Source organism: Salvia splendens, chromosome 15, assembly GCF_004379255.2.
Source record: "Salvia splendens isolate huo1 chromosome 15, SspV2, whole genome shotgun sequence".
NCBI classification, from domain to species: Eukaryota; Viridiplantae; Streptophyta; class Magnoliopsida; order Lamiales; family Lamiaceae; genus Salvia; species Salvia splendens.
In genome coordinates this window covers 6975525-6987868 of record NC_056046.1, presented here as the reverse complement: position 1 = coordinate 6987868, position 12344 = coordinate 6975525, and the positions used below count along the sequence as shown (strand labels likewise).

The window sequence follows — 12344 nt, the reverse complement described above, 5'->3', positions numbered from 1 at the left end:
AGACTGACTGACCGGACTGTCTCTTACAAATGGAACTTTTTGAGGTTGGAAACGTACCATGTTCGGGGTACTTGTGCTCCTGACACGTGAGTCAATTTGTAAGACCCTTTGCCGAGGACTTCTGACACCCGATATGGACCTTCCCATGTGGGTTCGAGTTCGCCCAGCTTTTCTGCTCGGCTTACTTCGTTGTTTCTCAAGACGAGATCTCCCACTTGAAATTGCAGCTTCTTCACCCTTTGGTTGTAATACCGGGCTACTTGCTCCTTGTACTTGGCTGCTTTTATGCAGGCCAATTCTCTTCTTTCTTCGGCAAGATCTAGTTCGGCTCTCAGTCCGTCACCATTCATTTCTGAGGAGAAATTGAGTTCGGGGACTGGGTATGCCGATCTAAACCGGAATCACGGCTTCAGTGCCGTACACCATCGAGTTCGGCTCCGGTGTGACTTCGGTCATTTCGCCTGCCTCTGACTCCGGCTGCTGTGATTGCTATGCTTGATGGTGCCGAACTGATTGCTCGGCACTTTTAAGCGCAATCTGCGAACACACTTGCTCTTTTTCGATCACCTCGGATGACCGCTATCCCTCCTTTGGTGGGGAAGGTGTTCGGCGAGGAAGCCTCTGATCGCTATGATCGGGCTTCTTTTTGTCTTCTCTAGATGAGCTGTCTAAAGACCGTTTTCGACGGTCTGCCTCATCGGCACGAGAAAACTTGTCCGCAATGTCCCACATCTCTTGAGCTGTTTGCGGACTGCATTCCACGAGCTTTCTGTAGAGAGCTCCGGGCAGGATTCCATTTTGGAATGCCGAAATGACAAGTAGATCGTTGAGATCATCTACTTGTAGGCATTCCTTGTGGAATCTCGTCATGAAGTCGCTGATCTTTTCGTCGCGACCTTGACGTATAGAAAGCAGCTGAGCCGAAGTGATCCGGGCTTCCGCTTTCTGAAAGAACCTCCTGTGGAAAGTATCCATTAGATCTCGGTAAGATCTAATGCCGCCTTGGGGGAGGCTATCGAACCACCTTCTCGCGTTCCCGATAAGCAGCTCGGGGAACAGCTTGCACATATGGACCTCATTGAGACCCTGGTTCGCCATATTATATTGATAGCGTCCTAAGAAGTCATGAGGATCCACTAGCCCGTCATAAGTCATTGACGGTGTCCGGTAGTTCTGCGGCAAAGGAGTTCGGGTGATATCGTCCGAGAACGGAGTCTTTAATGCTCCGTACATGGCGAGCCCGACATCTCTTCGGTACGGAGGAGAGGGAGTTCTCCTGTGGTTCCGGTACCGAGGAGGAACAGGAACATGTCGGGGTTGAGGATTCTTTCTCCTGGAAGACACGTCACTACTGCGGTAGCGACTTTCATGTCTGGATGAGGAAGGAGAATCCACCGTTTTCGTCTTCGGCTCTTGGCTCTTTTGCAGGAAGGCTAAGAACTCATCCTGCTTCTCAGCCAAGAACAGCTTGACAGCCTCATTGAAATCAGGCTGCTGGGAAGACTCGGTGTGTGGACCTTTTGAGCGGCTTGTTCCTTCATTGTGAAAACTGGAAGTAGATGTCTCCCGAGGCTGTTTTCCGGACCTGCGGGCTGGACTAGCTTCCTCATGGTTTTCACGAACGGTATTACGGGTAGTGTGTGATCTGGTATGCATTTTTTTCGGGGTGGAAAAAGGGTCAAAAATTCGCTTTATCACAAATTTGGTTCTCTGCTTCCCACAGACGGCGCCAGTGATGGATCCGCGAATTTCTGATGTTAGCAAATGCTGGTAGAGAATAAAGACTACGACACAAAGAATTTACGTGGTTCGATTTACTGAAGTAAATCTACGTCCACGGGAAGAAGGGAGGGCAAGATTGTATTGCTTGATCTGGGATTACAGCTTACAACACAGACTTGCTATATGATATTTTATCTCTAGAGAGCGAGAGAGTCCAGCCCTATCTATCTGATCTAGGTTCTATTTATACAAAGGACCAAGATCGTGGCATGCAGCACCATTTACTAGGTAGTGGATGTCGTGGAGATCGTGGCCTAAGATCGTGGATGTAGCGTAGGTCATGGCCTACGATCGTGGCCTGAGTTGACACCACGTGGTAGTGGGTGTGTTGGAAGTTGTGGAAATCCTGCATGGGTCCACTAACTCCTTGTTCGGTCGAATACTGAGACCGAACTGCTTTGGTTGCCGATCTGAGAGTAGAGCTTGATGCCGACCTGAGAGCAGAGCTTGATTGGTTGGCTTTTACCGAGCTGTAGGCTGAGGCCGAACTCTTTGGTAATGCCGAACTCATACTCTTCCTTGGGCTTTGGGCTGATGGGCCGTTGGTTGCCGATCTGAGAGTAGAGCTTGATGCCGACCTGAGAGCAGAGCTTGATTGGTTGGCTTTTACCGAGCTGTAGGCTGAGGCCGAACTCTTTGGTAATGCCGAACTCATACTCTTCCTTGGGCTTTGGGCTGATGGGCCGTCATTGCTGTTGGGCTTGTTTAGTACGCACCCCATCAGTTAATTAAACTAATTTAATGATTAAAATATTCAAGGATACTGACACCTAAAACCACAAGTTTTTTTTCTCTAATATTTTCCTGGAGCTTTAAAATATCAAAGACTTTACATGTGTGTTGAGGAAAATAGAATAAATATTGGATACTAACACTTTCTTTTTCAAGTTATAAATATTTAAGATTTTTTTAGAAATTGCAGATTAGATTGTTGTGGGTTGAGGTAAATTAGATAATTTGGAAAGTTAGAAGGAAAATTGGGACTGTAACGTACATTTTTCAATCGTTTGGTAACTGTTTTTTAACCATAATTGAAATCTACATACATGTACTGCGTTAAATCCATACTAGTATTAGGTAAAGATATAATAGTACTCCAGATCTTATTTGCACTCTTCGATAAGTTCAATTTTTAATTAAATTATTTTAAAGGAATGCCATGAAATGTAAATGGGATGAATTAAAAAAAAATTAAGTAACAGAGAAAAGGGAACGCAGAATAAATCTAATCATACATGTATTGCAAGAGATACTGTCATCAAAGTATTATACTAGTCTGGGATGGTATTGTACAAAATTGGCTGGAAATAAAGGATGCACAGCTTTGGTATGCATCATTATACCTCTATCAAGATCCACATTAATCGGATCGGATGCCACCCAAAACGACGTTGTAAAAAGTAGCAAGACCCTTCGAATCTCCATTAGTTGGGAAGCCAAAGCTATCAAGAAACACAAGACATGGTGTATACAGTATACATACTAAAATACAAAACTTGCAACTTTTCTCCCTCATCATTCATATTTAGCTCTTTGCTCCCTTGTTTGCTGCTTTCTTGTTTTTCTTCTGCTTTTGCTTCAGCTGTGTGAGGCCTGCCGCTGAAACCTTTACATTACCAACTATGGCAGCAACAAGCTCAGGATCTGTGCAAGCCTTCATTAGTTCCTTCTCCCTGCTTGTTGCCTCAGGCATGTGACCGAACAGGTTCATCGCCGTCTTGGCAGCTGCGTATCAAACACATTCTTGTCTCAATACATCATCAAACCAAGTGGACAGGCATCTGGATAGTAAAATTAAATGACAAGGAGCACTCATAGACATAATACCTTTCCCTTTTTTCAATGAGCCGGGAATTAACTTGACGCGGTATTTATATGTTTGTACAGCGTTATACGGGGCACAGACAGGTACTGCATAGAGTAAGACGTCGCTAGGGATTGGGTTTCCAGTTAGATAGTCCACATCATTTAGTTTCTCTTTCTCTTCTTCACCAATCTCATTGATATCATCTTCCTCCATCATCACCTTATCCATCTCACTTTCAGCACTCTCAATCTTGCCACCTGTCTTGCTCTTTTTAGTATCATCTGGATGTTCCGGACATTCTCGCGATGTATGACCCACTTTTTTACAATTATAACATATCTTTACCGCATCTGCAGCTCCTGAAAATGAAGAAGAGAAACATTCATATCCATAGTACGAGATCCATTTTAAGTATCATTTTTCGGAAAACTGGGTCCAAATAAGCAAGTCTTGGAATGCAAACAGAACAAATTAAAAAGCCAATGGGGTAGGCATGGGGTAGGGGAAGTGGGAGACCAAAAATAACAAGAAATACACGAAGTCATGAACTACTATCACAAGGTAATCATGACATTGAAACGTAAGCAGAAAAATCATCTTGTCTTGATGTCTATCCAAACTTTTACCAGTAGTGGGCTTGACCACTTTTTCTGCAGCGGCCTTTTCATTCTCAGCATTCTCCATGTTCTTTTTTGATTTCCCAGCAGCCTGCAAATAGATTTTGAAGTCAAATAAACAACCAATCTGTGAGGCATGATAATAATAATAATAGTACTAGTTTTACAAAGGTCCACTAAGAAAAACAGCTAGTAATGAAAAGCTCAACAATTATCCTTATTTTAGTGTGTGTGTGTGGATAAGATGGATCATATTTTCCAGCTGTGGTAATAACTAGTTGCTTTAATATCATTGGCATGCACTAAAGGACGTATATTACAAAGAGGGGATTAGAACCACCCGACCAAATAATACGCAGTTCCGTAATCCAATATGGTCAATTTAATGTGTTAATACTTACACCCAACAAAGCCATCCTAAGGTTCCTCTCGTCCTCATCTTGATCAGCATACTTTTCCTTTATCTTCTTCAGTTTTCCTCTCTGCCCACGGCTAGTTTTTCCAGTACCAGCCTTTGAAGTTTTAACATCATTGTCTGGCTGGCTTACAGGGTGATGATTTCTTTCTGCTCCCTTTTCATGTTCAGCAGGCGCAACAGCACCCTCTTTCTCACCTTTCTTGAGCTTTCTCCTTTCAGCTTTTGTAATATAAGGTTTATCTCTCTGTGCTGCTTTTGTCATTTCATGGTCATGTTCCTCCACAATATCTTCTCCCGAGGGTTGGAGCCCATAATTCTTAGTAGATGCGGTACCAGATCCAAGCTCAAGGGCTCTATCCATAAGATCCTGAAAATCTGGCATAGCAGCAGCAGTTTTGCTGGAAGAGTCATGTTCTTTAACATTACCAATGGAAATTCCCGAAGTAGTAGTTTCATTAGAAAAGTCCTGCTTGACAGCTACTTCAGAAACTTCCAAGCCTCTGGATGAGGCTTGTGAGGATAAGCCCTCCCCTAGTGGTCTTTCTGATGACAGAGAAATGAGGCTTGATGAGTCTGATTCCTTTTCACCTGATACTTCCTTCTCAGAATCAGAACCAGAGTCCGATATTTCTTTGAAAGGTTCATTCTGCTCAGTGTCACCAATTCCTTCCTCTTCTCCTCTTACTCTTCTTTCATTCAGATGAGATCCCAAAGAACTTTCATCTAAGCGAAATAATATTCCGAAACCCATAATAAGAGGTTGGGGAGGGAGAAAATTCTTTTTTCCGCGAATCATGAAGCTTCCAACAGTAAGATACTCTCCTGTAGGAGCTGTTTTACTAACCTGGTGAGGATACACCCACCAAGCACTAGTAACAATCTTTGAGTCCCAAGCCTGGCTGTGGCACACCTACATAAGAAGGAAAGGAAGATGGCTAATTTGCTTACCTTGTACTGCATGGAAGATGTCACAAATTAATAGCAAGGGCATTGCAAACTTACTGTATAACATCCAGTTTGATTCAAAGTCAGATGGGGTACAGGGTTTTCAGGCCTGTGATTCTTGATTACTGTACTAGATGCGCCGTGGAGATCAGCATGGACATACCTATATTAAAGTAACTAAAGGCATAAGCAAACAAATAATTCTAAATATAAAAAAAATGCTTTTCTAGTTAGCAACAAAAAGTAAATCATGAAATCATTAGTTGGTTCACTCTGTTCTGCAATAGCAAAAAATTGATGATAGGATAGCAGAAAGAACACTCGTTGCTTTAGAGACATTAAAATAATTAGAATCGTGCCATTTTATACATTCAAGCAAAAAATCTTTGTTGTAAAATAAATGCCATGCAATGGGAAAAATGTGACCCAGCTCCAACTGAAAGGACAAGGCAAAACATCCCATACACCAGTGCTCATATATACAAAAGAAAAGCAGAAATGAAGCCCACAAATTAGATAAAGCATCAATACATAAAAGAAAGAACCGGTGGATCACTCCAACATAATAGCACTAACGAACTTGTTATTTGGCAGAGCACAATGTCAAGGGATTCTATATGAAAATTCTACCAAAAGAGATCCAGTAAAAAGTTTATGCAAATTACTTACAGGTCTCCTTTGGACATATAGCGTTTTACTATCATCTCATTTTGTTGAGCATCTCGTCCACTGATAACCAGATAATTCTCGCTGCTGATGAACCAATTGAATTTTTCAAACCAGTGAACCTTGCGCATATGTGAAATTGTGGCAACTGTTTTTTCCTGCAAAGTAGATGGAAAATAATCTGCACCTTTGAACAAGAACAATACATGGAGGCCAAGCAGTTATCTACACAAAAATCATAAAGACGAAGTTATCATATTTTATTTACGACCATGGAGCAAGAAAAAAGTAACATGATTAATGAGATTCCAAGATAATTTATAAAGCTATTTGCTAATAGCCTAATATTATAAATTGATGGAAAATATACAAACTCATAGTTAGTGATATGGTTATAAGAATGGTATTTAAATTTTCCCAAGTTTTCATCGGACAAAATTCATAAGATAAGGTAATCATTTTGAACAAGTAATCAAAGATCTTTCAAATTCAAGTATTGCATCTCTTTCCAGTTACCAATCTTAATAACGAAATGAATCAAATAGGGATAGTTTCATCCATATCTTATTCTAGCCCAATCCTCTTCCCGCATACCAGCCACTTTAAAAATTACAGCTATTACTGGGGTACAAAACCAAAGCTAGCGAACAGAATGTGTTCATCTGTGATACCTCTTAGAATATGTTCTGAAAGGTATTTAAATCATGCCAACGTCAAAATCCCATATTACAGTTAGTTCTGGTAACTTAATGGACAGAGCAGATTTAAAAATTAAAAAATTGAGAGCTAATCAACTTTGAAGACAAATTACTAAAGTTAAACTTTCAAATGATTTCATCAGTGATGAAGCAATATATTGGAAAATGAAAGCAAATAAAATCTTCAGCTACCTGTGAAAGTTGTTGGCGGGTTTTTCTCTCAGCAGCTTTGAATGCTTTTTCATGTGCTGTGATGGTTTTCTCCTGCTTGCTCTCTTGCTTCTTCTTCATTTCATAATACCGACGAGCATTTGCATGAGCTGAAAGTGCAATATCAACTTCAACCTAAGAAAGACATTCCCAGTAGAACCGAGCATTAAGACTCTGTCAATTTTCTCTCTTTCCTCTTTCCAAAGTACTATGAATGTGGGGATCTTATCAAATGCACACATACTTACAACAATTGTAAGAAAACTTTTGGTTACAAATTTGACAGGTTGAGTTCCGATTATACACAACATGACTAAGAAAGGCAATGTTAGAGGCTCCATATATATGAAATACCTTGTCCACAGGTTGTGTTTTCTCATCATCATCCATCTCATCAAGATTGTTGCTTAGAAGCAGCGTGAAGCAATTTCTTTCAAGATGAAGCTTGTCGATGAGACTAGCCACAGGGTTTCCAGATTTCTTCTCCTCTTTCACCATACGAGCCAGATCAACCCAGCTCATACCATTGGCGAGAGCTACACGGACTGCTAGGATGGCGGCATCCACATCCTCTAAGTTGTATTCTATCAGTGCCGCCAATTTCATACATTGCTCAACTTCCCTCTTAAGTGCATGCACACGGCTTTCCTGTGGCATCAAAACAAGCTTTTAGTATGAATGCCTTGCTCGATAATCGATATCAACAAAGAAACAGCAGAAAATTATTTCAGTCACACTGAGCTACCTTTAAATTTCGGGTTGATCCCAATGTGACTTAGCCTTCAAATTTTTGTCTATTTACCCATTATTAAAAAGGAGGCCATGATAAGAGTGAGAAATCAGGGTATGAATCTGAAACCCAATATCCCCAACTCATGAAAAATAGAACACACATAATAAAATTCATTATTTACAATTTTCTTCTGTATAAAAGATTTATTCAGTAATTTTCTTAATTCTTACATTCGTTAAAAAATAAAAATGATGATTTAGTCACATCAATAGGGAGTAGAGAAGCTACTATACATGCAAATTCCGCCCCTGCGAAGACTGAAGTGATAGATACTCCCTCCGTCCCCGATTAAGAGTCACTCTTTTCCATTTCAGTCCGTCCCCGATTAAGAGTCTCTCTTCCTACTTACTATATTTGGACATAAAAAATACCCTAAAAGCCAAAGAGGTCCCACATTCCACTACCTAACTCCATTTATTACACCACACATTCAAACACTTCCTTAAAACCCGTGCCCCGTCAAAGAGTGACTCCTAATTGGGGACGGGGGGAGTATAAGATAAGCTGCCTTGCAGCTTCTATTTACCAATGATCTTCATAAATTTTCGAACATATAACCAATGGTTGTGAAATCTAGCACCTATTTCATTGCAATCATGCAGACATTTATCATTTAGTGTCATTACTATATAGTCACATTTTAAAGTCAATTCATACCTAGGTTCTAGATAGGAAATTTGGTGAGCTGAGATGGGCAAGCTGCAATTTGCAAGTTAGTGTTATTCCTGCCCCATTCTATCCCCAGAAAAATTTAGACAACAGACCCAAGTACAAATAGAAACAATTGGACAAAACACCACTTGATGCATCTTGCAATCATTATGTATCATAAGGAACACGTATGATAACTTCCACCACTTTTGTGTTCGGCAAAAAAAATATAAGCATAAATGGTTAACCTGATCAACTTTGATTTTTTCAAGTTTCTGCATGGCAGAATTTTCTTTAGTCTTGTGCTGTTGTTCAGCACGTTGGCTTTCAATTTTACTATAGAATTCATCCAGGGCTGCATCAAACATCTCAAATTGTGTAGAGTCTCTTGATTTGAACTGGTTCAGCAACAGAGGGCAGAATTCATCATACATCTGCCATAAAAAAAAGAAAAAAAAAGGAAAGAACTCAATATTAACAAAAAACATCCCAACAGAAAAAAAAAAAGATCCACATTTATTCCAAGAGCTAATTACAAAAACACAAATGAGAATGACATCAAAGAAATAACCTGTTCCAGACTCCCTTTATCAGATACATCATCACTTTTTTTTCCTGAAATCTTTTGTTGCATCACAATATAACCTTCTGGAACTTTCTCACCATATATGACATCTGCTAGCCAGTCCTCAAACTTCATTACAGCTTCAGCTAGTGCCTCAGCAATATTAGTATCTAATTTGAAGTCCTTACTAACTTTCATACTCGGCATCAGACCAGCATCCAATATTACATGTTCAGACAAAGCTGGACCGTAACCTAAAATTTCCCCAAGAACAACCTTCAGAGTTGCCTGCTTTGCACGAATATTATCAGTTTTCTTTGACTCATTAGCCTCTGTGTTCTTTTCACTTCCATGCTTTCCCATGGGGACATTAGAACTATCATTTACAGTTTCACAATTATCAAGTTGCTGATCTTTTTTGCCCTCCACAAAAGATTCCAAGGCTGCACACATCTTTTCTTTAGTTGTACGCTCGAAAGCTCGAGATTGTTCAACTGGATATTGATGGCGTGACATGATTGCAAACCCTTTATTATCATCCCTGTTATTTGGTAGAATAATTGGTTAACAGAGCTATCATCGTCCACACAACACATGCTAATAAAGAGAGCAGCAAACTTTTACAGCTACTGGTGGATGGTTGGACTATTCAGATTAGATGCTAATAAATAGACAAGCATTAGAAATAAGAACCTGTGTGACCGCAGGAGAGTTAGGACAGTGAACTCAGGATCTGTAAGAAGAATATTCCCTTGAGCATACAGCTCCAAGATAACATAGTGTGCATTAGCACCTAGTCCAAATTGAAAGAGTATTATCTGAATACAACACAAGATTATTTAAATTCAAATATATCCATGTGAAGATGATATTTTTGCAATCAAGAAAGCATACCCTATCATATCCCAGCTGGCGCACATCCTCGAGCCTTCTTGTTCTTATGTGTTTCCTTAGTTTCAGTGTAAATCCTGATGGAGTACTGCTCTTGTCCCTATAAGAGCAATGACCTATCCATGTCAGTGAAAACATTCATTCCCAATAATGCTGTTCCGTGCTGTAACTGTGCAGTGTAAGCTCATACTAGTATATAGCTTGATCATCTGAAGACACTAACATGCAAACTAAAATTTCCTGTATTGAGAATGTATAGTTGACCTTCAAATTTCGAAATAACTGAATAACTGGAATAGAAATATGTAAAAACGTGCTATGATTTTACCGCATATAAACTGTTGTATGCAATCTTACGCCACTCTCCATCAAAAGCAAAACCTTCTCACTCTCCCCGGACGCCGTGACTCCACTGCTACTCATCAGCTTAAACACATACGTCTACAACACATTTCTCACATGAGGATTAAGTCTCGAATCGATTCTTAGCAATTAGAAGCAAACAGAAAATCGCTATATATCTCTAACCTAAGAAAAGTAAAAGCCTCAGCTCAAAAAATAAAATTCATCTAAAATCTTAATAGTAAGCACAAAAACATCGAAAATCAAACAAGCGGAGCATCAGCTAAGTACCTTGGGAGAAAGATCGTACACGTTGGAGCAACGCATACCAATTAAGTGCCGGAGACACTTCACCTCCGCCGCCACGTCGGCGGTGTTCATCCGTACCTTCACCATGACGCAGGCCTAAATTTTCGGAGCTCGATAAAATTCAATCAAGGATGAAAAGCTCAATCAGCAGAATTAGAGTAAATCTTCAGAATGGGGATTTACAAAGCAAAGACGAATTAGTTTGAGACTTGGGCCGAAATCCAAATGTTTTGGTTGGTGGGCCTAACAACGGGCCGCACCTTACCATAACTCTGTTCATAACCTCCGTTTTATTGCAGCAAGATCTGCCCCTCTGTTGATAAAAATATGATTGGAGGTTTTTTCCCCAATATATTCTTCATGCCGACAATCAGAGGACTAATCCCTCATCCCAATGATCAGCATACTAAGCGATAGAGGACTGGCCAAAATTTATGCTATTTTTCATAATCACTCTCACTTTCTAGTTTGCATCTGCTATCTTGATGGTAATGAATTTGCTTTGCTATATCTAGTCTTTATTGTTATTGCATTCAATGTTACAATTCGATTACCAATTCTTCTGCCGTTTTTTCTTTGTGGATTCAAAATTATAATTTGGCTAATGTAATAGTCTATTGTTCTTTTCCGTATTCCAATGATAAAATTGTTTGTTTTATCCCTCATATGAACTAAAACACCTTTCAAATGAATCATTTTTGTCTATAAGATGACCCTCCAACTTTATAATTAAACTAAATGAATTTGGTCTCTAGTTATTAAAAGTATGTTTTACTCTCGTGTGAACTAAAACGCCTTTAAAATGCTTTAGTTTTGTCTATAAAATGATCCTTGAACGGTATAATTTGAACTAAATGGATTTAGTCTCCGGTTAAAGTTTGTTTTAGCCCTCCTAAACTAAAACACCCTTAAAGTGAACTCCATATTTTCAAATCCGAAAGTTTTTAAAACAGTCTCATTATTTTATTATTTGATCCACTGATTAAAATTTGGTCTCTAGTTATGCTTTAGAGAAGCGGTAATTCTAAAACATTGCTCTATATTACGGTATACTCCCTTCGTCCCAAGGAAGATGACCCCTTCCTTAGGCGATACGAGATTTTATGCAACTTTTTTTTTGTGTTAAGTGGAGAGAATAAAGTAAGAGAGAGAATAAAGTAGAGACAAAAGTGTTTCCATTTTTAGTAATAGGTCATCTTAGGTGGGTCACACCCAGTGGGCAGTGGCGGATACAGGATTTTTCTTTCGGGGGTACGGAAAATTACTTATAGTGACTGACTTGGAACTTCAAAAACCAATTCTTTTTCTTTTTCTTAAAAAAACTAATTACTCACTTCCTCTCTCTATAATTGTCCACTTCGATTTTGGCACAAATTTTAAAAAATGTAAAGGAAGGTGGGTTGAAAAAGTTAATGGAATGTGAGTCCATTTTTATATATATTAGGTTTATAATAAAACGTGAATATAATGAGTTAATGCAATATAATATTTATGGTAAAAAGTGAAAGAGGAAAGTTAACATGGAACGGAGGGAATATATATTATGATGAAACAATATATAATTAAATACATTAGAATATTTAAAAAACTAAAATGTTGAAGATATCCAAAATTAATAAAAAATGAAGATATACAAAATTAATAAAAAGA

General features: G+C 39.2%; 1 protein-coding gene across 1 annotated transcript; it reads right to left on the bottom strand.

Moving 5' to 3' along the window:
* Positions 1-3002: 3002 nt before the first annotated feature.
* On the bottom strand, positions 3003-10859 carry LOC121768818 (nuclear export mediator factor NEMF-like). The gene is made up of 14 exons (XM_042165377.1): positions 10677-10859; positions 10372-10484; positions 10047-10143; positions 9846-9970; positions 9159-9693; positions 8836-9021; positions 7498-7791; positions 7126-7278; positions 6239-6393; positions 5627-5732; positions 4608-5534; positions 4216-4297; positions 3610-3948; positions 3003-3507 (listed from the first exon to the last, which is right to left on the bottom strand). Exons 1-14 carry the CDS (start codon positions 10779-10781, stop codon positions 3308-3310), a joined length of 3417 nt encoding a protein of 1138 aa, XP_042021311.1. The 5' UTR covers positions 10782-10859; the 3' UTR covers positions 3003-3307.
* Positions 10860-12344: the final 1485 nt, after the last annotated feature.